Here is a 22,818-nt window from a genome sequence, read left to right on the forward strand (position 1 = left end):
ATACAATTTAATAAATATGAATCTTTATAATATTTCCAATTATTTTAATTCGTTACACATGTTATTCACTTTCTTGTTGTAATCTTTACATTGTCGAATATATCAAGCTTTGTTGATTTTGGCTCGAAACCAAATCGAAACAAAAATTGGGGTAAAGAGGAAAAGCATCTAAATTTAGGGCAACCGTTATTTTTATAAATAAAAGTATACACGTGTTTACAGACTGATACTTGAACGATCGTGTTAACAGATTCTCGAATTATATTTAGTAATGTAAAAAAGCAAAAGCTCAAGAGCGTAGAAAGTAAATCATATTTTTGTGCATTGGTATTTATAAAAGTTTTTCTATTCTGTATGTTTTACGTCGTACTTGTGTCTCTTGAATTAGAAACATATGGTATCGAGTCCTCGGGCATTAACGTTCGAACGCACTAGCCAGTATGCGGCGTACGCCTCACGAAAAACTTATAACGGTGAAAAGAAAGTTCTCGGAAATCATGGTTGGTTTAAAGGTAAACGTAGCGCGTCACAGTGTCGAGGGTGCTGCAAGACAGCAGTGAATTCGTGCGTGCGTTTATGTGTGGTACGTCATTTATAGAAAAGGCGCACGCCCGGTATTCCTTCGAGAGGAGACTCCGGAGGATCAGAGTATCGCAATCAGCGTCAGTGGCACGTTGCACGCACGAGGAATCGAACCGGAAGGAACGAGATTTCTTAATCCAATCGAATTTCTCTGTTCAGCCCGCGATCTACTAAATTTTTTTTAAATTCTAAAAACGTGAATTTACGTTCCCAATTAATTTTTTCAAAAAATCCGAACCACGCAAATTTAAATACTAAAATTGCAATAAATACAATATATCGTAAATAATTAACGTGACAAATTTTCTATTGCATTGTATCGGAAAGAGTTTCGCGAAAATAGTGTATTGATTTAAAAACCGTACGGTGACCATCCCAGGGGAGAAACCATGGCTGACAAAAATGGTTCTAAAAGTAAGTGACTGTATTTCTTTCGTACTTAAGTTAGTAAAGTTATTAAATTTCTGAATGCTTTTTCGAGAAATGCGTTCGCTTTGCGTTTTCGATGTTACTTTTCTATCGTTATGGGAGATCATCCCTGTGACCTTCAAACGTCCTCTGGCCTAGACCTTTATACAGTGGCGTAGTGTATGGCGTTTTCATTGAAATATTCGATGATAAATTTAAAAAAAACAAACACGTACGTTTGAAACAGTTTAAAGTTGAAATTCATGTTTTATGCAATTTAAAAACAAACAGTGTTCCCGCAAAACGTGCTAATTGCGCGCGTGCTATATATCATATACTACGACGGTTGATGCAACACCGTAGCAATTACAATGAACGATTCGCGCGAGTTTTCATCATTCTGGTACACTGTTGGTACTATGAATCACAGAATTTACAAATCTATATTTGCACTTGGAGTTATGAAAATCTATGTCATCACTGACTTAACCTAAATTTAATTACTAATTTATTGTCAAATATATATGTTCATTTCGATTTATTTATGATCGCAGAATCCGATTGAAACATTCGTGTTTGCACGTTACGTTTTGGACAGTGTGTCAAGGGTAATATTCTGGAATCACAGTTTATGTGTCTGTTGACCTATATGCCGAATGGAAATAACCCTGTCTAATAAAAAGCTACGCGAAAAAAAAAAATAAAGCACTCGTTCCATTGCCCCAAGTGCCACAAATTACAATATGTCGTTACAATAAATTGTAAAAGATTTAGTGATCGTTATCCGGTTAAGTCGGTTGAATATCATTTTGAAAGAAATCTTTTGGATGAAAATATAAAGTACTTTTTATTACTAAATATAGTATTGCGAAACAAAAGCGACGAAAATTTTTATTCCATTATTAGTCATCGACAAAATCTTGTAAAAGACGATTATAATCAAATCTGCGTTTCGTTACAATTTATACAAAATTGTACAAGTAAAAACGTAATTGAAATGTTTATACGTGCAATTTGTCACGTACCGGGATGCTATGTTCATCGATGAAGCGATGCCAAGACAGAAGTCGAAGACCTAAGTGCACATTCACCTGTGTCTCATGCCTATCGACACGTCCTCAACACGTTTCTTGCGGTCACGTGTTATCGAAGATATCACATTTCGTACAGATTATATCATTAAAAAATTTATTTCTAGTGAACACAAATTTATAAAATCATGTAAAATACTATAGATAGAAAAAATCAATTTTTTGTTCAACTTGATTCTTTTTAGTATTACATTATAGGGTGTTCGGCTACTCGTGAGAAAAACTTTAACGGAGGATTCTAGAGACCAAAATAAGACGAAAATCAAGAATATCAATTTCTTGATAGAGGCTTCGTTAAAAAGTTATTAATATTTAAAGTTCCGTCCGTACTGAATTTTTTTCTCGAATATGCGCAAGATTTCGGGGGTATGCCTATTCACCAAAAATGATTGTAATTGACCCCCGCAACCGAAAATAATTTTTCCAAAACGATTTGAAATTTTTTTTTCCCGTCGAAAAATTTCACACCTCCAATTTTTTTCTCGAAAATGCGTAGAATTTCGGGGGTATGTCCATTCACCAAAAATGATTGTAATTGACCCTCGCAGTTAAAAATAATTTTTCCAAAACGATTTGGAATTTTTTTTCCGTCGAAAAATTTCACACCTCCTCGAATTTTTTTCTCGATAATGCGTGGGAATTCGGGGGTATGTCTATTCACCAAAAATGATTGTAATTGACCCTCGCAGCTAAAAATAATTTTTCTAGAACGATTAGAAATTATTTTATTTCGTCAAAAAATTTAGGCATCTAATTAGATTTTCGGTAAGGAATTTTTTTCTCGAAATTGCGTCGTTAAACGAATCAGTATGTACGGCGTGAAACTTTTGTAATCCCGACGCGATCGTTTATTTGCCCTTATATTTACTATTATTTTTAAATGCACTCACAGGAACCGGGGGTATTATATTTCCTACACGATACCTGATGGCGATCATGGGTTCCATCGGACTAGCTATCATTTACGGGTTCAAGGTAAACGTAAGTGTAGCGATCGTAGCTATGGTGAACCACACTGCTGTAAAACTATCTACGTTGCATAACTTGGAAACCGGGAATACAACTGCAATTACCACGGAAGAGTGTCGTCTCGATGGTGGTGATTCTTCTGATGTAGTAAAAACCGTTGATGAGGTACATAAATGATGTAATATATTACCCAACTCTTTCCTTAGGTTTTCAGTTCCACGTATAAAATATATACCCTTTCACGAGTCCTGGATGAAATACTTTTAAATAATTTCAAAAACAAAAAGATTGTGGGTAGTTATATGCGTCTAATATGTATATCCAAATTAATATGTTTATAGGACGGTCCGTTTGTATGGAACGAACCATTGCAAGGTCTCATTCTATCGTCATATTTTTGGGGTTATATGGCGTCTTTGCTCCCGGGTGGAAGAATGGCTGAATTACTATCCGCGAAATGGGTGATGAATGGATCCGTGCTTCTGAACGTCGTTGCATCTATTCTGTCACCTGTTGCCGCCGAAATTCACTACTCTCTTTTCATTGTGATGAGAGTCATTCAGGGAATCGGTGGAGTTAGTAATAGCCAACAATTAAACAACGATCGCACTAATTCGCAGCCTAATATTGCCGTATCTTGTATTTCAGGGTGTAACTTTTCCCGCTATGCATGTTATGATCGCCAAGTGGGCTCCACCTAACGAAAGAAGCGTTCTGGCCTCGATCGTCTACGCAGGTCAATTGACCATCTATTCCTGTAAACTGTATCTCATTTCGCTGTAGAATAATACTAGTATTATAGAATAATAATTACTAGTAATTATGTTTTTCCTTCTCAACATTTCTAAATTTAAAATTGTAAACAAAAATTGATTACGAAGTCTGCAGAATTCTCAACCACTTACTTCCTACAGGAACTGCTCTTGGTACTGTGATTTCTATACTCCTAACGGGTATATTAGCCGCGAATCTCGAATGGGTATGGATATTCTATATAGAAGGTGCTCTTTGCTTAATTTGGTGCGCTGTATGGTGGATAATAATCGAGGACAGCCCGGAAGAACAAACGAAATTTATCAGTCAAGAGGAAAAAGACTACATCATGCAGTCTTTGGGGCACAGCAAAAACGATACGGAACATAAAGAGGTGCATGGAGTTTCTTGAAAATTAACGAGGTCGCGCGTGCATTTAAATATTTTATGACGTTTTCACGTTACAGAGATTACCGGTCCCGTGGAGAGAAGTGTTAAGGTCCAAGCCGTTCATGGCAATTTTAATTGCACACTTCTGTAGCAATTTTGGTTGGTACATGTTGCTCATCGAATTGCCTACTTTCATGAATCAGATTTTGAAATTCGACATGAGCTCGGTGGGTGTTGTTAATTAAAATTAGGTAGAAGCTTTGAATTAACGTGACGATAAAATTTTTTTTTTATTCCTAGAATGCTGGCCTCTCTTCCATGCCATTCTTGTGTATGTGGATTTTCACTATGGTTCTCAGTAAGGTATTAGCCGTTATGCAGGACAAACAATGCATCACGGTAACAACGTCGAGAAAAATTGGGACACTGTTTTGTAAGTCTCTCATTTATATGCATACTAGGGTTGGGTCTGTTCGAACATTTTATTACTATTCTAGTATTACAAATACTCAGATACCTAATTATTAATGTCTATAGCTTACTTAAAACACTTATTTTCAGCATCTGTAGTCCCCATGATCTGCTTAATAGGAGTATCTTATGTCGGTTGTAATCGAACGTTAGCTGTTGCATTAATGACTATCGGAGTAACTTGTATCGGTGGAATGTACAGTGGATTCCTATCGAATCATATCGATATCGCTCCAAATTTCGCCGGCACCTTGGTTGCTATTACAAATTGTATCGCTACTATTCCCGGATTTGTAGTACCGATATTTGTGGGGAAATTGACACACGGAAATGTGAATAATTATAAAAATATCTTATTGTTTTAGAATTACTGCCATCTTTATATACTTTTTTAACAGACACTTTATTTTCTACTTAATCTTTTTTCCCCATTTATAGCAAACTATAGGAGCCTGGAGGATTATATTTTTTGTAACCGTTGGGCTGTACGTAGTTGAATCGTTAGTTTATACCATTTTTGGTAGCGGTGAAGAGCAACCCTGGAACAAAACTAAACCAAATGATGAGGAAGCGAGCGATCAAACATTACCTTTGAAAGACAATGCTAGGAAGTAAATTTAATTTATGTATAAACAATATGAATTAACGTTTATTAATTTCCTAAACATATAATAGTATCACAGTATTATCATAAGTACACGTTCATTCGATTTCATATCATGTTTAATTAAAAAATGCTATTTCATTAAATACTTCTTTTATAAAAAATGGAAAATTGGTTTAACAATTTCCCAAAAAATCTCGCGCCATTTCGCAAAATGACTTTTATACATCAATTTGTATTAATATTTTACAAATGTTACATTAAATAATATTATTTAAAGTACTATAACATTATATGTAGTTGTAACAATATTTATCTATTAGATACAGATATTTATCTTAAATTATAAAATGTATTCTCACTTACTCACCTTTATCGTACTCTTACTATTTTACAAAAATACATTGGTCCCCAATTACTCCTAAGGCTAGGGACAACAATATTGCCATACTTTAGCCCAATTTTGCCAAATTTATAGATATACTTTAGAGGCATTAATGCTTCTGTTATATCTCTATAAAAATTATACAAAATACAAAGAGTACGAATAATAAAGTTATTTAAACCGAAGGATATACATATACATACTTTACAATCATAACTGAATCAGTTTCTTCCCATGACTTTTTCAGTGCCACATGGACAACGCCGTCATTTTGTATAGGACTAAGAGAACATGTTGCATAAACGACCGTGCCTCCTACTTTTACTAATTTTAATGCATTTCTAAAAAATAGTAAATATAGCAATTAAATGCCACGAAATAAAATTAATACACGCATATATATATATATATATATCAATACAATATATACTAACGTTAAAATTTCAGATTGGAGTTCTGGAATATTTAGTCTTTCCTTAAGTCTAGTGGGTTTAAACATATTGTTCTCGTCAGTGTGCAACACATGTCTATCTGTTGTGCACGGTACATCGACTAGAATCTAAAAAAATATAAATTATACACATTTTTATATGATAGATGCATGTTTTATCTAGGGATGAGACATTCGATACCTCGAAACCCCTCGAAACTTGAAACTTTAATTTTCTTCGTTTATACATTTATTTACATTATAACTTAATTTAATTTCCATCTAATTATACTCAATAAATAATTTAATTTTTTTTTTTAATTTGTTAAGATTGAAGTTTGACAAAATAAATACTTCTTAGAAAAATAAGCATTCCGGGTTCCGGGAGTTTCGAGTTTCGAGTTTGGAGTTTCGAGTTTCGAGACCTCGCAAAGTATCGGATTTAAGTTCCACGGAGCTAAAAATCAGGTTTCGACGCATCTCTAGTTTTATCATAGATATTATTCAAGGTACGTTAAACGATAAGTAAATGTTAATACCTTATCATACACATCTTTCTCATCTATTGTTCTAGCATCTCTTTCTGTTAGATAAAACATTTTTTCTGTTTCATATACATCTGACACATATTGTTCCATGACATTTTCTATTCTCTTTACTCTAGATTGCATGTTATCATTAGCAACCAACAACCTAGGCATGAGTGTCTGTAGAATAGTTAATGCTTTACCACCAGGTGCAGCGCACATATCGAGCACAACATCGCCCAGTTTTATATCAAGGGCCAACACTGGTAGTATAGATCCGCCGTCAAATAAATAATAATCTAAATAAAATTCCCGACAAACAAACAAAAATCGTTAACTTTTAGATGTCCATTTTAATGAAAATTTAAACAAATGCTTATTTGTTCAACTTAACAACTATGCCATATTTTATTGCTGTTACTTTTTGATTTTAAAGAAATTGTCCCTTATATTGAGATTACTCATTTTATGGAGTATTATAAACGGTTAAAACAATACAAACCTAGAACACCAGTAGATCCCTTTCTAGGAGATGGGAATCTACTGTCGTTTCCTTCTTCAAAAGTGTATACATGTAAATGTTCAGGAAATGACAGAACAGATTCTTTCACAATGTCTACTTTGAAATCAGCTGCTTTATTGTAAAACCTATAATGGTCAGATTCCAATTCCCAATCATCCATACCTGTAAAATACATTTATACATATAATATATTAACTGTTCATGACTCAATAAAGGTATTAATCTAACCTTTTATTTTTGTAGCAGGTATATACTCATGAAGCATAGACACATTTATAGATGAGTCAATAATACGGTCATTGTCTAATTCAATTTCATTCAATTCTTCTTCTATAGATTGTAACTTTACAGGTTGTAGTGCATTATTAGTTGTGATGGTCTCATCATTTTCTTCCGTGTTCAATGCTTGTGCAGTATGTTGGTGATCAGCTGGATAAATAGATTGAAGTTCTGACAACTGAGTGTTAGATATAAGAGTATCCATTACATTTCGTACATCTTTTGTCTGAACAGTTTTAGATGTCGATTGACTTTTTAGATGTTCCTTATATACATTGTATAGTGCTTTCAAATGAATTGCACCCAGCAACTAAAATAATTATTGTCACATTAGTTTGTAAATTACAATCTTCTAACATTTAAACCTCATTAACTTGGGTACAATATAGACCTTTTGTAAATATTTTATTCGCTTAAATTAATGTTTTTATCAAAGTTGAAGACTTTCTTCAAGACAATTTTTTATTTCATTTTAAAATTAATACTTAAAATTACAGTGTATTTCCATGTTAATAAATTTTAAATATCAGACTAAAAATATGTTATAAATGATTAGATACCTCCAATTTAGATCGTATTCTATCTGTATCGCTGAAATTATTAACCACCGCTACATATTTAGAATTTTCTTTCAATAATGCAGCCCGTATGTTTTTCCAGTTATCTCCATATACGTTCCCGTAAAATTCATCAAAATGCTGTAGCGCTTTATCCTTGGCGGTTTTCTTTTTCTTAAGTACAGACTGTGAAGAAACAATTATAAAGTATTTCCAGTATATTTACGATCGTCGAAACCGTACAGTAAATTAGTAATTGTAGAATTAAATAGGTACAAACCCAGTGATCCGGTCCATGCTTGTACCTAACCGACGATTTCACGAGCTCTCTCAACTTTAATTTATTAACTAAGTGCGTCATTTTTTTATAATATTCGGAAAATTCATTTAAGCTATCTTATTTTTTACAGGTTATGTGCTTAACGAACGTCCAAGATCCAAACCGAAAACGACGAGGGGTTCGCTTTAAACACACATGTGCGAGCTCTGGCAAGCATTTTTCCCGCTTAAATTTCAAGTTGTACCATGAAATCGTAAAATTCAAGTAAGTTTTGTGCCCAATTAACTGAAATTTTGTTAATAATGATAATTCTATCGTTGCAAAAGTACCCAAGAAATGTTCTAAATTTTCTACATTTTGGAACAAGGAACAAAGTAAATGTAACCTTGTATGAATGATATTTTATTTGTTTCTAACGGACGTTTACCATATTCGACGAAAAGAAGGTAGTTAAACATAAATGAGGGAAATAAGGATCATACTTTTACACATTTTGTACACACAACACACATAAAAAATTTTATTACAAACAGCAATAAATTCCGAATTATTACATTTCAAATGAATTAAATATCTTGGGAAAGAAATATGATAGTGTCTTTATTAGTACATATTTGTATTTATTTCACATTGGTAAATTGTTACAAATTGAGTCCCTGTTTACATTACTTATATTATTTCTTCTTTGATCTATTTGTTCATTCTTAGTTTCTTTGAACTCTAAGTTTCATTTGGTTGATTTTGCAGAAAAAACATCAATTTAATATAAACATATATTACACACTTACAATTACCATCAGGTTTATGGAATTATATCTTTTTTATTTACATATCAATTTAGGTTGGTATGTGGTGCATTAACATTAATGTATATTAATGGATGCACCACATATCCTTAATGTACCCTAGAAATAGTCTGTTATAGCAAATCTCACAAAACTTTTGCCACATAATAAAGACAGAAACAGACTAGAGCATCAAATACATCTTCCAACACCTTTCAACGCTGTGTTACTTTCTTAATATTAAATTTCTTAGAAACAAAACTATAATAAAGACAGGAGTAAGCTTTATTAAAATCTTGGGTACTCTCTAATACGCATGAAGAGTAAGTTAAAATACTAACAGAAGTTCAGAATAAACATTCTCCATATAATAGATCAAAATTGCTTTTTAGACAATAGTATTTAACATAATTTTCATTGAATGTTGACTGGTTCGTTTCTAAGCAGACACTAGTCTATTATTTTCTTTAACATGAAACAAAATAGTTGGTATAGAACATCATTGTAAGAAGGAATAACCTCTACATAATTTTATGACCGCGATAATACGAGTATTTCGCGAGAATTTCAAGTATTCGAATGGGGAAATTTATCTTTTTATTACATCCATAAGCTACGTGTACTACTAATTAAAAAAAGAAGCCAAAACAAATGGTTCTAATTAGCGCTGTCGAGCGCGAGCGTTTAAAGCGAGTGCACCCAGAGAAACCAAGGGCGGTAAAATGTGGTGCAAGATATCGCCACCCGATGGCGTCGTCTGTGCGTTCGGTTTTCTTTTAAACGCAAGAAGTGGTCGACGTCGATTAACCGTTAGTGAGAACGGTGTAAAAGAAGAAGGGCGTGAACTGCAGGCACAGGTGAAGCAGGACACCGACAAATCCACCCGTTACGGTACTGCCGGTGCTACTTGACTAACGCTGGACGACGCATTTCTTTTTTTCTTTTTCTTTATCGGTTTAACGCTCATTTCTGCGTAACACCGATCTTTTTTTCTGCTTCGCCCGCTCATTTTATCGCGACCCGCGCGACAGAGGGAAACAAACCACAAGTATACGGCGTGTGTACGTACACGCAATGCGTATCGTAGCTACGTATTATCAGATGCGGACGCGACAAGGAAACGACGTATTTGTCGTGACATCGAGATGAGAAACGTGCCGAGCAAGATGGAGCGAATGGGGATGGTGGGGATTGGGACGAACACATCTTTGCGCTCCCCTCTTGCGAAGGCGCTCGTGCGCTATGAAACGTGGCTGTTTCGAAAGTTTCAACTCGAAGAGCCTATTTTAGATGCTATAAACCGTTTCGACTTGTAAATCGTTTTCGGCGGTGTACAGATCTCGGTACCTGAATAGTAGAATTGAAATAAATCCCGGGGAACCTCGTGGTTTTCCCAAATAATTTACGATACGCTGTCGCGAAATTTTTCCGTCCCGTGGCTCGAACGTAGGTTATGTTCCGTGGAATCGTCCCTCGACGGCGTACGCGTTCTCGAAACACGCGACGCGACGTGAAAATAGTGCTGTTGAAATAGGCTTCGGGTCTCGAGCTTACCGAGCTGGTCGCAGCTCCCGCCGTAATTCAAGCTAGAAACGATTAGAGCCCCTCAGGCTCAAATCTCGAGCTTTATATGCAAGTTTCGAAGACGCGGAGTTTAAGGTCGAACCTTCGAAGATTCACATCGTATGTACATCAGAAAGGTGACAGGCGTCATACCAATAGTTTAGAATAAATCTTCATCTGTATGAAACACCTTCGAATAATTTGTGAGGTTAGAAATTTATTCTTGACTTACGAATAACTCGTTACATATTCGTTATGTAAATGATAGACTCACGCACCATTATTACACACGTGTATGTTTGTAGCTGATGCCTCGAATATTGTACATGGTATTTGAATTTTATGCTGTTTTTACGTGATACTTTTGTGTTTATGCGGTATTTGTCGCATTTTTATATGTAATGTGTGACATCATGTCACATAACCTGTTTCTATATAGAAATATTGATCAATACCATAATGTTTAAACAGAAATTTTTTGTTGTACAATTTCTTATAACTTATTGCGTACATTTTTTTTACGGATGAAAAGGTTATCTAGGTAAAGCTAGATAAAGCATTATTCGTTGCCGGAACAAAATTGTTCCCAGTCTGCTAAATAGGCTTAGTCTCGAGTAGTGTCTGGCTTTCTCGGCCTCTTTCATTTCCGGGATACGAACTTTTTATTTATTACGTATCAGTCATGTTTATATATTTTTATTTAATTTTTATTTTTGACAATCGCTAGTCTCATGTTCATCTCGAGTCACGGTTCAAACCCTAAACGTTACCACCCTTTTAGGCTCGAACTTCGAGCTTTATTTGCAAGCTTCGAAGATTCAGCCTTTTAAAGTCGATCCTCGAAGCTGACTCGAGGTTTACGGCGCGAGCTTAGATGGCTCTGTGTTTTAAGGTTGGGCCAGAAGCCTCGAAGATTCGTGGTTTGCACGCGTAGTCGTTTCGACGTGTCCCGGTATCAACAATGCGAGGTTGTGAATCGCGCGAGGCCGACGCGATAATCTTGTTACCCTCGAAACGCGTACAACATACCGGTGAAAGTCTCCACTGTACGGTAGACGAGAGTTCAGTGTTCTCGAGGGGAACGAAAGGAGAACGTTGCGCCGGGAGATCAGCTCTTTTGCTTCGTGGAGATCAGTTTAGTCTATGGGGTGCGGTAAAACCCTATGCGCCGCACACACGTCCCGGTTGCGTTCGTGTCTCATTGTCACCCATACAGAAACTCTTCCTCTCGATGAATCTCGACGACCCGAATCGCTCGACAGCGAAGCTGGTTTCGTGGATCTCTTCATGAGAGGCACGTCGTACGCGATTTGTCGGGGCACGGGGTGTGACGGGGACTCGAGGCATCGTAAAGGCAATGCACTGTAAGGAGCTCACGACGACTATACCCTCCCCTCCCTCCCCTCGTCGGCCGCCCTCCCTCTCGATCTTTTGCCACCGTCCCTTTCTCTCCCTTCTTTCTTCGCTCCCTCTCTGCCTACCCTCGTTCTCTTTCCTTCCCTCGTTCCGTCTCTTTCTCTCTGTCGCTCTTATCAGAACCTCGACTGCGCGACCTCACTCATACTCTCTCGTTCTATTGCTCGGTCGGCTGATCTCTCGAGGAGGGCGCGTTAGGGCGCTCCGCCAGCCACTCGCGCATCTTTAAACGTTTCTGACTCGTGCGTGCCGAAATTTCCTCGATACGAAATCTGTCTCTCTGTTACTCCCCTCCCCCTCGACCCCTCCCCCGGCCCCCCACTCCCCCTCCTACCCTTTCCCGCCGTGTGCCCTGAACCACTAAACGGTGTCATCGAACAACGTATCGCGCGCGTACACCAAGGAAAAACAGAGAGGCCAAAGGACTCGGAAGTTGCGACATCCGGTACACAATGCTGCCGTTTCCTGTCTCTCGTGACCCTTGGTCCCGCTTGGTCTAGCCCACGTGACCCCCGGCTTTGCCCAACCGTAATTTCAATTTAACGCGGGCGACGCGCACGTCTGCCAACACGTCCCGCCGAACATCGACGAGACTTTCGACGGGGATTCTCGTTCGAACCCTTTTCACGTTTTTTTTTTTTTTTTTTTTGATATGTAAAATTCGACCCTTTTGTGCGATTAGTGAGAATCCCTCGGCGGGGATCGTTTTCATACGACACCATCCGTGGTTCCATGCAACGTTCGGTGCGCGCGTGTGCGTACCGTACAATAGGTGGTTGATTCCTTTCTAAATCTCCGTATTTCCTCGCGCCCGTTGATGGGCGAAGCGCGGATACATTCACCAGCCGCGTCGGCGATTGTTCGGTAGAGTTACGCGGCGGCGCCTGGTTCGGGAAAAAAATGCTAGGATAAAAGAAGAGAAATCACTCCCGATTCTTCCTTCTTTTTCGTTGTCACCGTCCTACGCCTCCGTTCCCCGCGCCGTGCCCGCCCGTCACGTGCATGCATGCGTGCATGCGTACACCGCGGCAGCCGAGTGCGTACATGCGGGGTCGTTGAACGAGCAGGGGGTACCGAGGACAACAGTAACGACTGCACCAACCCACTTGCGTCGACCCTATACAAGTCACGTGCACGTACAGTGCCCGGCAATAATGGTCCCCAGAGGGTGTGACCTATTCTATATGCTGGATTCTCTCGCGCGATCAGCCTACTTGCTGGTACCGACATGCCACGGTACCGACGTCCCGCGGTGAACTGTGAATACGCGTACACCGTATTTATTAAACCGAGCCGCGTTTACCGGGGAAAAAACAAAAATTCGAACGCGAAAGACGACTGCATTTATATCACGGCTACGTGGAAGAACTATAGCGAACCGTTTTAATCGTCGCGGAGAATGGAACCGTATTCCCTTTGAATTTTTTAGCGACTCGTGAAGGATAAAGGAAAAGTATAATTAAAAAAATGTACAGGGTGTTCGGTCACACGTGGGAAAAATTTATAGAGAGCAAACTAAGATGAAAATCAAGAATACCATTTTATTGATAGAGGCTTCGTTAAAAAGTTATTAACGTTCTAAGTTTTGTTTGTAGAACGGATATTTGTCCACCTTCTCGAATTTTTTTCTCAAAAATGAGCAGGATTTCGGGGATATGTGTATTGACCAAAAATGATTGTAATTGACTCCCGCAACTGAAAATAATTTTTCCAGAACGATTTGAAATTTTTTAATTTTGTCGAAAAATTTCACACGTTCTCGAATTTTTTTCTTGAAAATGAGTAGGTCTATTCACCAAGAATGATTGTAATTGTCCCCCCTAGCTAAAAATAATTTTTTCAGTATGATTTGAAATTTTTTAATAACTTTTTAACGAAGCTTTAAACAAATCTTCATTTTTACGAATAATGAATGTTCACATCAACAGGACCTAAAACTTCGCCAAAATTCACGAATCTCATTCAAATTTATGTCCCTCAACAACTCACGAATGAAACTTTTTTAAGTCCCCCGGTGAAAAGTTCCGTCGCCCATATATGGGTCCCGACTTCGTCGAACGGGTCGACTGTTGCGCCGACACCACGCAACGTTTTCAACGCCGGACAGAATTATGTTTTTAAGCAATCGGAAGCTACATAACTTACAATTTGTCTTTATACTCATTTCTGTAACCTCGTCGAGACACCCATGAATCTTATCCAAATTTACGTTCCTCAACGACTCCGCGAATTTTTTTCGCCGCTCGGCCATATATGGGCGGCAACTTCGTTAAGGCTCGTTACATCCTCCCTCGTAACCCGAAGAATTTACGACGGTGAAATTTTCTGTTGCAGGTAAATGCAGGTCACGCGACGAGGCCGGTACGACATCGACGGGCATTGTCGCGATGGCGGCACGTCTCTATCAGCCCGTTAGTTTCCGGACGAATTTAGCGTGGCGGTGGTCCCGTCTCGTCCAAATATTTTGAGCCCCCGGACGCGAGATATTCTCTCTCCTCTCGGATTGCGAAATACGCGGCTCGGACGGTGCCGGACGATGTACGAGGACGAAAGTAGGTAGGTAGGTAGGTAGGTGGGCAGACGGAAGTCAGTTTAACGGTATCACCCGAGAGCTCAGTCAGGCTTCGATCCTTACGCGTGGAATGGGGTTTAACGAAATTCGTAGCTTTCTTAAGGCGCTCCTCGCTCGGGCATTTTTTACGATCTACGCCCACCTGCGAAATCGTCCAAGGGGAATTTTTTTCAAGACGTTTCGTGGAACTTACCACCTCTAACTGTCCTCGTCGTTACGCGCCCACGAGGATCGAACACCGGAAAAAAGAAAAGTTCTTTTTCCTCGAACGATAAACTCGCGTTATCGATGCTCTTTTCAAACGACTGTTCGACCTTATTGAACCGTCTCAAAGGTTCTCGATACGATCTTTCTACACGTTGAGAGAGCAAACCTGGTACTGGGAGGATTTTCTACGGGTAGAAAAACGCTTGCCGATCGATTAATCGGCATAACGAGAAACTGGATCGTCCCGATCCAGCTCTCTCGAAAGCTGTTCCTCGATCCTCGACTCGACCAGATAGTTCAAATTCGTAGACGCAATTAAACCTACGCGACATGACCCGTGCCGCGGGGTGAACCCGAGGTTTCCCAGGATCGGTCCCGTGTTCACGTCGCTGGCACAGGGTTGTTGGGGAACGATGGTCGTCGGGTACGGGGGCATTGAACCCTGGTGCCACGCCGCTCCCACACTGCATTACGTCAGGCTACGTCCGCAGCATCCTGCGCTCATCTTCTCGACGTTTCACGGTGGCTTTGATGCAAACCGTTCGCCGGGGTTGCGTTTCGTGGCGTCCTCCACTGTTCCCGCGAGAGGTTATCGTTTCCCTTTGAAGGCGAGGAAACGTTTCGCGTCGTGCATGACTCGCCGTGTTTATGTATCAATAGCGATATCCTCTTTCCACGAGGACTGCAAAACACGCGGCATTTCTATCCTCGGTGATCTCATCATTTATCCCTGACTCACAACCGAACCTCGAACTATGTCTCACCCCCTTCCTGCAGATAAACACCATACGCTTACGCTTTATCAGCGATCGGCTCGAGAACTCTCAGAAGCATAAACAGTGGTGTAAAAAACAAATATTCGGTATCAAATCTATACATTCTCAATAGAATCGAATCCTGCGATTGCTACGATCGTTCCAGCGCGTAGATTCGGAAAAGATTTACGAAAGCCAATAGATTAAAATTTTCCCGCAATTGCTTCGAAACGTTTCTTTCCCCGCGTATCGAGCAGATCAAACAGTTGGTGATACAGTGGAACGGTTTACACGTGTTCTGTAAGGCGACGCTCTTCTCTAAGGGCGATAATGGTAGATAGAGAGATATATCCTTATCGTGGTATCGCTCGAGACGATACGAAACGACTGGCAGAGAACGCGTTTTCGGTATTCACGAGCTTGACACTCGCATTGTCGAGAGGGTTACACGAATACGTTAATCCCGGTACGGTGTGCGTGGCTCGATCACCTTCGACTTTGGTCCCGTGGAGAAAGTATCTGAATAATTACGCGGACCCCCCGAATGTCGTTCCTGAAAGGATTCCCCATGGCAAAAGTTTAGCCGGGTTATTTGGCGAGCCAAAGGGAGCCGCAGTTACGGGTGATGGTGCTGCTATAGCAACAACCTGTTGCAACCACCCCGACACGCCATAGCCAGCGGGAGACGTCCAACTGGTCCGAAGCAAACCGAGAAGCTACGTAGCCAGTGGCGGGCAAGTTTCTCGTTCACTTCGGTGAATTCGCGCCGGGTAAAAGTAACAGACCTTCTCGGGAGTTGTCTTCGATAACGTACGATTTAATTGGGAACAGATTCCTCGTGCTTGGAAACCCTCGAAACGAATTGTTTTTAACCCTCAAAGGGCTGGTTTAAATGGCGTCCAAATCACGCCATTTTTTATCCGTGATAGAACTTTTGTTGATTTAAGAATAGGTAAATTAAAAATTTAATAATGGAATTAAATATTTAGGATTAGCTAAGCCTTTATAGAGTGTTCTATATACTTTGTTACTTAAAATGGCGTCATAAGACTTTGACTATTTCCTTTTACGCTATTTCGAAGTAGGCGTCGAGATTGATGTTTGAAGAACTCCCACAGACGTTGCAAAACGCGTATCTCGACGTTTGAAAAATCATTATTATTCTATGAAAGCGCGTGATTTTAATTTAAACAAAACAAAATTCACTTGAGATTAAAATTAACGCATTCACTGTCCAGTCTCTTAGCGGCGTATCCAAAAGCATGGCGTTATGACCCATATACGGGTAATGGACAGTGAACGTGTTAATCGGGTCCTGATGACAAAATTGTATTTTAATTATTTGACGTGTATAAAATTTTTAAAACAAAATTCACCGAAACGTACGGACCCTTGATTCTAGAGTAGACGTTTGAAACGATGACAGCATCTTCCGATCGAACAGATGGACTTTCTAAGGAGACAGTAATAGTTTACTACTTATAGCGGGATGAACGAGGACCTTTCGATATGTTTAAATATTTGACCTTTAATTAACATAATGCTGTCACTAACTTTCAACTACGAATAGCGATTGTCGGATTGAGTGTACTGTGGAGTACCAGAGAACGAACATTTAGGAAGAATTAATTATGGTATCCGAAAATATTTTTCAAATCAAGTGTCGTAAATAATGAAGAAAAATATAAGAAAATTCGTAATTTTGCTTCGCGTAAAATTTCAATTCGTATAATCTGAAATGAGTTAATTTGCATTTAAACGAACCTTTACACCAAAAATGAGTCAATAAATATCAGTGTAATTATTGAAATTACGGTATATATCGCTGTTTTTAAATTTAGATGAGCCGCGAGACAAATAACAAATACTTCTTTTGAGAACAGATCGTCGCGCGAAATTTAAAGTTAATGCCACGATTTATTAACGCTTAAGTTATAAACCTGTATCGTCAGACTTAAAAAAAAAGGAAATTAAAACGTAGATTAATTGTAGAGAGCGCCGAGTGGTAGCCTCCAAGAAAGATAAGTGATTGGTGTTGATGAAAATGATGTCAAGATCACACCACAATAGAAAACTAAGAAAAGATTCTTGAGCGTGGCTATCATCGGTACTAGACTCATTAAAAAATATTTAAAAGCAAGAAAACTACGTCACGCGAGAGAGAAAAGTTGGAATTTTGTCTAAAAATTGAAGTGATCTCATTCGATATTACAAAATTAATAATCAAAAATACTGATAATAATTCCGGTACCAATAGACAGACAAAAAGGCGTTCAAATTTCAAGTTAAAAAAAATATTTTTACTCCAAGGTTTCTTTCTCGTTCCTTGCATATACATGGTAGCTCGCATAAGTCGAGGTAAACATAATACACAACGCGTATTAAAATAGTAAATAACGGGTACGTGATTCCGGAGTCTGGGTTGTAGAGAGTTAAATCGTGCATGGTAAAACATATTTTATTAATAGCAATAATAAAGAACAACACGTGTGTTTCGGAGTCGCAACGTGGCGGTTCGCATCGACGAGGAAACTCCATCGGGGATTAGGGTTAATGCAACTCTGCACGATCGTTGAAATAACTATCGATCCGTCGGTAATAAGCCGTCACCTGCAAAAAGAACAAAAAAAATTTAAGGTTCGGAGCGGGGAAAACAGGTGAAAAGGTATCGTTGTCAAATTTAAGTGCCTCCGCCGATCCTGCTGCGAATAATCCTCGACTCACGCGGAGTACCCTCGGCCGTACAATGGGGGTTTAGGTCTTTTCGTATCGAATCGAAATTGACTTTGCTCTTGCTACCTGTCTACCTGCTTACCTGCGGGCTCTTAGGGTGCGGAAAGGGACGAGAAATAAAGGGGAAACGCGCGGGACGGAGAGAGCAACGACGGACAAAGGGCGTATTCACGCGTCAGAAGTCACCACAGCGTAACGATAGGGTGGTCCATGGAGGGACCTGTAGGACCTACTTTGGTATTTCTGCGGCATAGCACTTGTCGCGCGTTTATTCTTCTCCGCTTCACGAGCTGCGCGCTGTGTGTCTGCGCCGTCCTTTCCGCGCAACAAAATTCTTCCGTATTCCAATCATAGCTGGATGAAATTCTCGTTTAAATATTATTCTATCTATTCAACGAATCAAATTGATATTCGATTCGCGGTGGAATTTTGATCATATTTTGTTCGATACAAAGTATAAATATTAGCAGGAAAATACCATATTAACAATATTACCGCAACATTTTGAACAAGGAAATACTGTCCGTTTAACCTATATCGTAGTACGCCCTCTTTCCGCAAAGTGCGCGTCGATCGTGTAATTTAGATTGTAACTACAAACAATGAAGCTTGTTTGTCTTCGTTCGTTGCGCGAAATATTTTTGTCCGTGCATGACGGTTTCGCTCGTACACGGTGGACAGGAACGATGCTCTACGAGACCGAGAAAATAGGGCTGAAACAGAACGAACGAAACGTGGAGTCTTTAGTAGGTCAACGGCGATGTTGTTCCTTCCCTTCGAAGATTACGTCATCGCGGCTCCCAACTCGCGTTCGCGCAGCCAGCGGCGCACGTACCGCTGCGCAGGCTCGTGTGCGTGAAGATATGTCGTACATGTGTACCCGGTCGGTCTCTACGTGTGTACTTGACCACCCACCCGTCCACCCACTTAGAGAACTATGGCTATGTTTTAACATACCAGGTATCGGTCGTGTTTGGTTTCGAGTTCAAGCTCTGTGGAAAGTAAACAATGCGTACGCCGCGCTGCGGGCCCCGGTACGGATCTTATCGGATGTACAAACAACGCGTCGGTCGGACAAAACAAAAAATCGTTCCTTGCGCGTTTTCGTGGTTAGGAGGCCGCGAGCTCCGACGTAGATGTCGCGCGTGCAGCGTCGCGGCTGTTTTTCCGAATGTCGCGTGGGCTTTACGGGCATTTCTATGCGCGCGACTACCGAAAAGGTACGACAGGGGAGCACGAAGGGAGAGGTATGCGGGTCGGGGTCGAGTCATGCATATCGATGAACGACGCGTATGAATTTTTCATACTCTCCTACAATTTGAAAAGCGGCACGACCGTTTATGATTCTATAAACCCAGTGACCCCGGGGTAAGGATCTGCTTGACGACCGCGGCGACGGTGAACCGCGCCTCCCGCGTGCTCGCGTATGAATCGGTATTTTACGATTCACGGGCATCCTCGGCGTCCAACGCGTAGCGGAATCGCCATTGATAGGCCGCTGGGAAAAAAAAGAATCGACCGGGCCCGTGGATCGGCGAAGAAAACGGAAAGGAAAACGAAAGGCGACGGTTACACCGGTGACGGTGGCGTCCCGTGGTGGGGGCAAGGGAAGATGACTGGGGTGCAAGAAGAGTCCGGGGGAGGGGGAAAAAGAGAAGCGAGGAGTGAAAGATATTGGTAATCGAGGAATCCGGGAACCCAGAACCGTTCGAACGGTTGGCTGCCGCAGACGCAAGGTCGTTGTCCTTGGGGGATCAACGACCCCTCGATGAGGGATGCCGTGGTGGGGATATATATACACCTCCCCATCCGTGACGCCGCCGTCTGGGTATAAGGGCGGACGGCTACGGGTTGGGTTAGACCTAGGGTTAGATTTAGAAGTCAGGAATAGGGATGCGGATAGTCACGTAGGTACACGGATAGATAGCCGCGGTAGGCGGGTAGGAGGACGCAGCGGCGACCGGGGAGGGAGGGGGAGTAGGGGGGGCGGAGGGAGAGAAGGGAACGGAGGGGAAAAAAGGCAGAAAGGCAGCCCGGGGATAGCGAGTCCCGTGCTGGGTGGTAAGGCGGGAGAGGGCGTCGCAAGAGAGCCGCGTAGGGATAGAAAACGCGACGGCAGGCTCGTAACCGAAAACCACGCGGCCAGGATCCCAACTCTCGATCGCACAAGGGGGGGTTGGGAAGTTTTATCTTCGGGTCGAAGAGACCCGTAACCACCTGTTGGGGTGGCGGATCCAACACTCAGGCAGCATCGAGATCTTCGGCCAGCCCCTTTTATTTTCGACGGTTGGAGTTAATTTCGAATATCCTGCAGCCTCTCGTCACCGGTTCTCGGTCACGACAAACACCGGGGAAGATATGTGTACGCGTATATATAGACGACCAGGAAGCGCAAGAGGGGGACGCGTTTTCCGGACAGACCGGCCAGGGACGTAGCGAAACGTATTTCGAAATGAAATTTCAACGACCGCGTACGCGTGCATTTCCACCTGTTTCGCGGCGTTTCGTCCCGTCCTTCCGTTTTTCTGCTTTCTTCCCCGCGACAACCGAGCAGGAAGTGTTTCTTGCGAGGTACCTGTCGCCGGAAGGACCCAAACCCGAGGTGTCACGGTCCGTAAGGGCCGTGAGAGTGCAGGACGATAGGTGGATCCTTTCTGGACACAGCGGAGCAGAGCAGGGCAGGCAAGGCCAGGGAGCAATGTCCCTTCGAGTCATCCCCTTCCTAACGTATATGTAAGGTATGCACGCCGTTACTCGCCTCCACGGTTGTCGACTCTTTTTATCGAACGACGGAATCTTCTACGATTCCTTTCCAACTTCCCCCTCCGTGGAATGTTAACCCCCTTTTCTCTGCCTTCGTCTTCATTTTTCCCCCCTCGGGGCGGGGGGAAAAAGAAGAGCAACGGATACTGTAAAACGTTTCGGTCGCGAAGAAATATTCCGCGGCGAGAGTCGAGCAACGGGCTTGTACCGTTATTCGTCAGTTACAGTTTAGGTATTCCGCTTACTAATCGGTGCTCGCGAGAATCCTGGTAAGACGCGGCGAAATAACGACTAAAACGGACGGGAGGAACAACGGCGCGTCGTTTTCTTCCACTCGTGGCTTCTTGCGGTCGACCGATGGATAAGGATATCTGCCACGAACTCTAAACAACCGAGTCGAGTCGGACGGCGACGACGAGACACGGGCTCGGGAACACTTCCCGGCCGAGCGTACGACTCCGTATCTCGCCCTTTCTATTTGCGTTGACCTCAAAAACTTAACGTTGACCTTTTCGGAAGGGTCGTCGTCGAGTTGATCGATATAGGGAACCACTGTGCTTTCCGCGGCAAAATAGGAAAAATATCGTTTACGCCTCTCCAGGGTGTAGCCTGGCTTGATAAGATAGCCACTGCTGTTGGCGTCGCGCGCTCGTGTGCGTGATATTAAGGAAGGAGATAGAGAAAGGCATGGTTTCGTTCTCCGCTGTACCTATCCCGTGTAGTTTTCCGCACCACCTTCGGCGCGTCGAGTTCCCAAAGCTCGTTTCTGGCTGGTACAAACTGTACAAACTCCGTCCGGCAACGATGAAAAACCATCGTCCGCGAGACGTCTGGTCGGCGTCATTATCGAATGACGAAATAAAAAGGAACGACGACCGCCCTATATTCGACATCTCCGTCTGTCTTTCCTTCTCCTCAATGGTCCTAATTAGGTATACACAGTGTACACACAAGGCTGTATTACGACACACCAGTACCGTTCCAACTGGAAACCATACGCGCCCGGGAAGGGGTTAAGTGTCATCTTAACCTCCTATCGGTATTTCGATTCCTAATTTGACTCAAACATTTTGTTTAATTCTCGTTGCACGTTTCTGACGTTCAAAATCTTTTAAACCACCGTCGACCCAATTTGAACTCGTAAAAATAAAATAAATCGAATTTTACAAGAATCGATGTTCCGCTTTAGACAAACTCATGCTGACACGAAAATAGACCGTAGACTTCGATTTGACGCGTGACAATCGACTAATAATTTTCGTTCGCGAAAACAAGATGAGATCTCTGTTGGTTTGGGGACGCTGACACTTAAAAGCGTGTATCGCGTACGCGTGTGTGTTTACAAAACTATCGTCGTTTTCCAATAAATTTTACACGGTGGATTTACAACCTGTTCGAGATTGTTTAGAGAACGTTATTAGTCAATGAAACTCGACCGAAAAGCGCGCGCAAAGTCCAGGTCTGAAAGGATTAAGCGAGATTTATCGATTCGGTTGTAATACGACGTATAACGCTGCTTACTGCTCCATTTCTCAAACAATGTTGCTTGCGAAACCATTATGCTTTTTATTACCATAAATCAGAATTTTTGCCAGAAAGCTGTTCGAAAGTGTCGCAACCGCGTTATAATTACGCTGTAACCTGTCACCCTTGACCATGCGGCTAGCAGTACACCACCTTTAACGGCGCGAAGATAAAGTGCACGCATGCAAATTTCAATGCAAATTCAAGCGCTGGTCAGTCTTAACGCAAATAACCCAGGCGCATCGGTCGTC

The 22,818-nt window shown here is 41.2% G+C and overlaps 2 protein-coding genes across 4 annotated transcripts; one reads left to right on the forward strand and one right to left on the reverse strand.

Moving 5' to 3' along the window:
* The first annotated feature begins 426 nt into the window (after positions 1-426).
* LOC122398125 (putative inorganic phosphate cotransporter) lies at positions 427-5,463 on the forward strand. Of its 2 annotated transcripts, XM_043397745.1 has the most exons (10): positions 458-512; positions 599-996; positions 2,974-3,215; positions 3,392-3,625; positions 3,699-3,786; positions 3,965-4,197; positions 4,271-4,420; positions 4,494-4,626; positions 4,755-4,996; positions 5,103-5,463. In XM_043397745.1, exons 2-10 carry the CDS (start codon positions 972-974, stop codon positions 5,277-5,279), a joined length of 1,524 nt encoding a protein of 507 aa, XP_043253680.1. In that variant the 5' UTR covers positions 458-512; positions 599-971; the 3' UTR covers positions 5,280-5,463. The 2 variants fall into 2 exon arrangements, with proteins under 2 accessions (XP_043253679.1, XP_043253680.1); XM_043397744.1 differs by having other exon boundaries at positions 427-996.
* Positions 5,025-8,406, reverse strand: LOC122398126 (5-methylcytosine rRNA methyltransferase NSUN4). Of its 2 annotated transcripts, none has more exons than XM_043397746.1 (9): positions 8,250-8,406; positions 7,973-8,155; positions 7,362-7,722; positions 7,113-7,295; positions 6,623-6,909; positions 6,088-6,212; positions 5,857-5,994; positions 5,639-5,782; positions 5,025-5,203 (listed from the first exon to the last, which is right to left on the reverse strand). In XM_043397746.1, the coding sequence occupies exons 1-8, from the start codon at positions 8,328-8,330 to the stop codon at positions 5,641-5,643; spliced, it is 1,500 nt and encodes a 499-aa protein (XP_043253681.1). In that variant the 5' UTR covers positions 8,331-8,406; the 3' UTR covers positions 5,025-5,203; positions 5,639-5,640. The 2 variants fall into 2 exon arrangements, with proteins under 2 accessions (XP_043253681.1, XP_043253682.1); XM_043397747.1 differs by having other exon boundaries at positions 5,025-5,214.
* Between the last annotated feature and the right edge of the window lie 14,412 nt (positions 8,407-22,818).

This window comes from Colletes gigas, unplaced genomic scaffold, assembly GCF_013123115.1.
Source record: "Colletes gigas isolate AHSC1104 unplaced genomic scaffold, ASM1312311v1 Colletes_gigas_Sc00011, whole genome shotgun sequence".
NCBI lineage: Eukaryota > Metazoa > Arthropoda > Insecta > Hymenoptera > Colletidae > Colletes > Colletes gigas.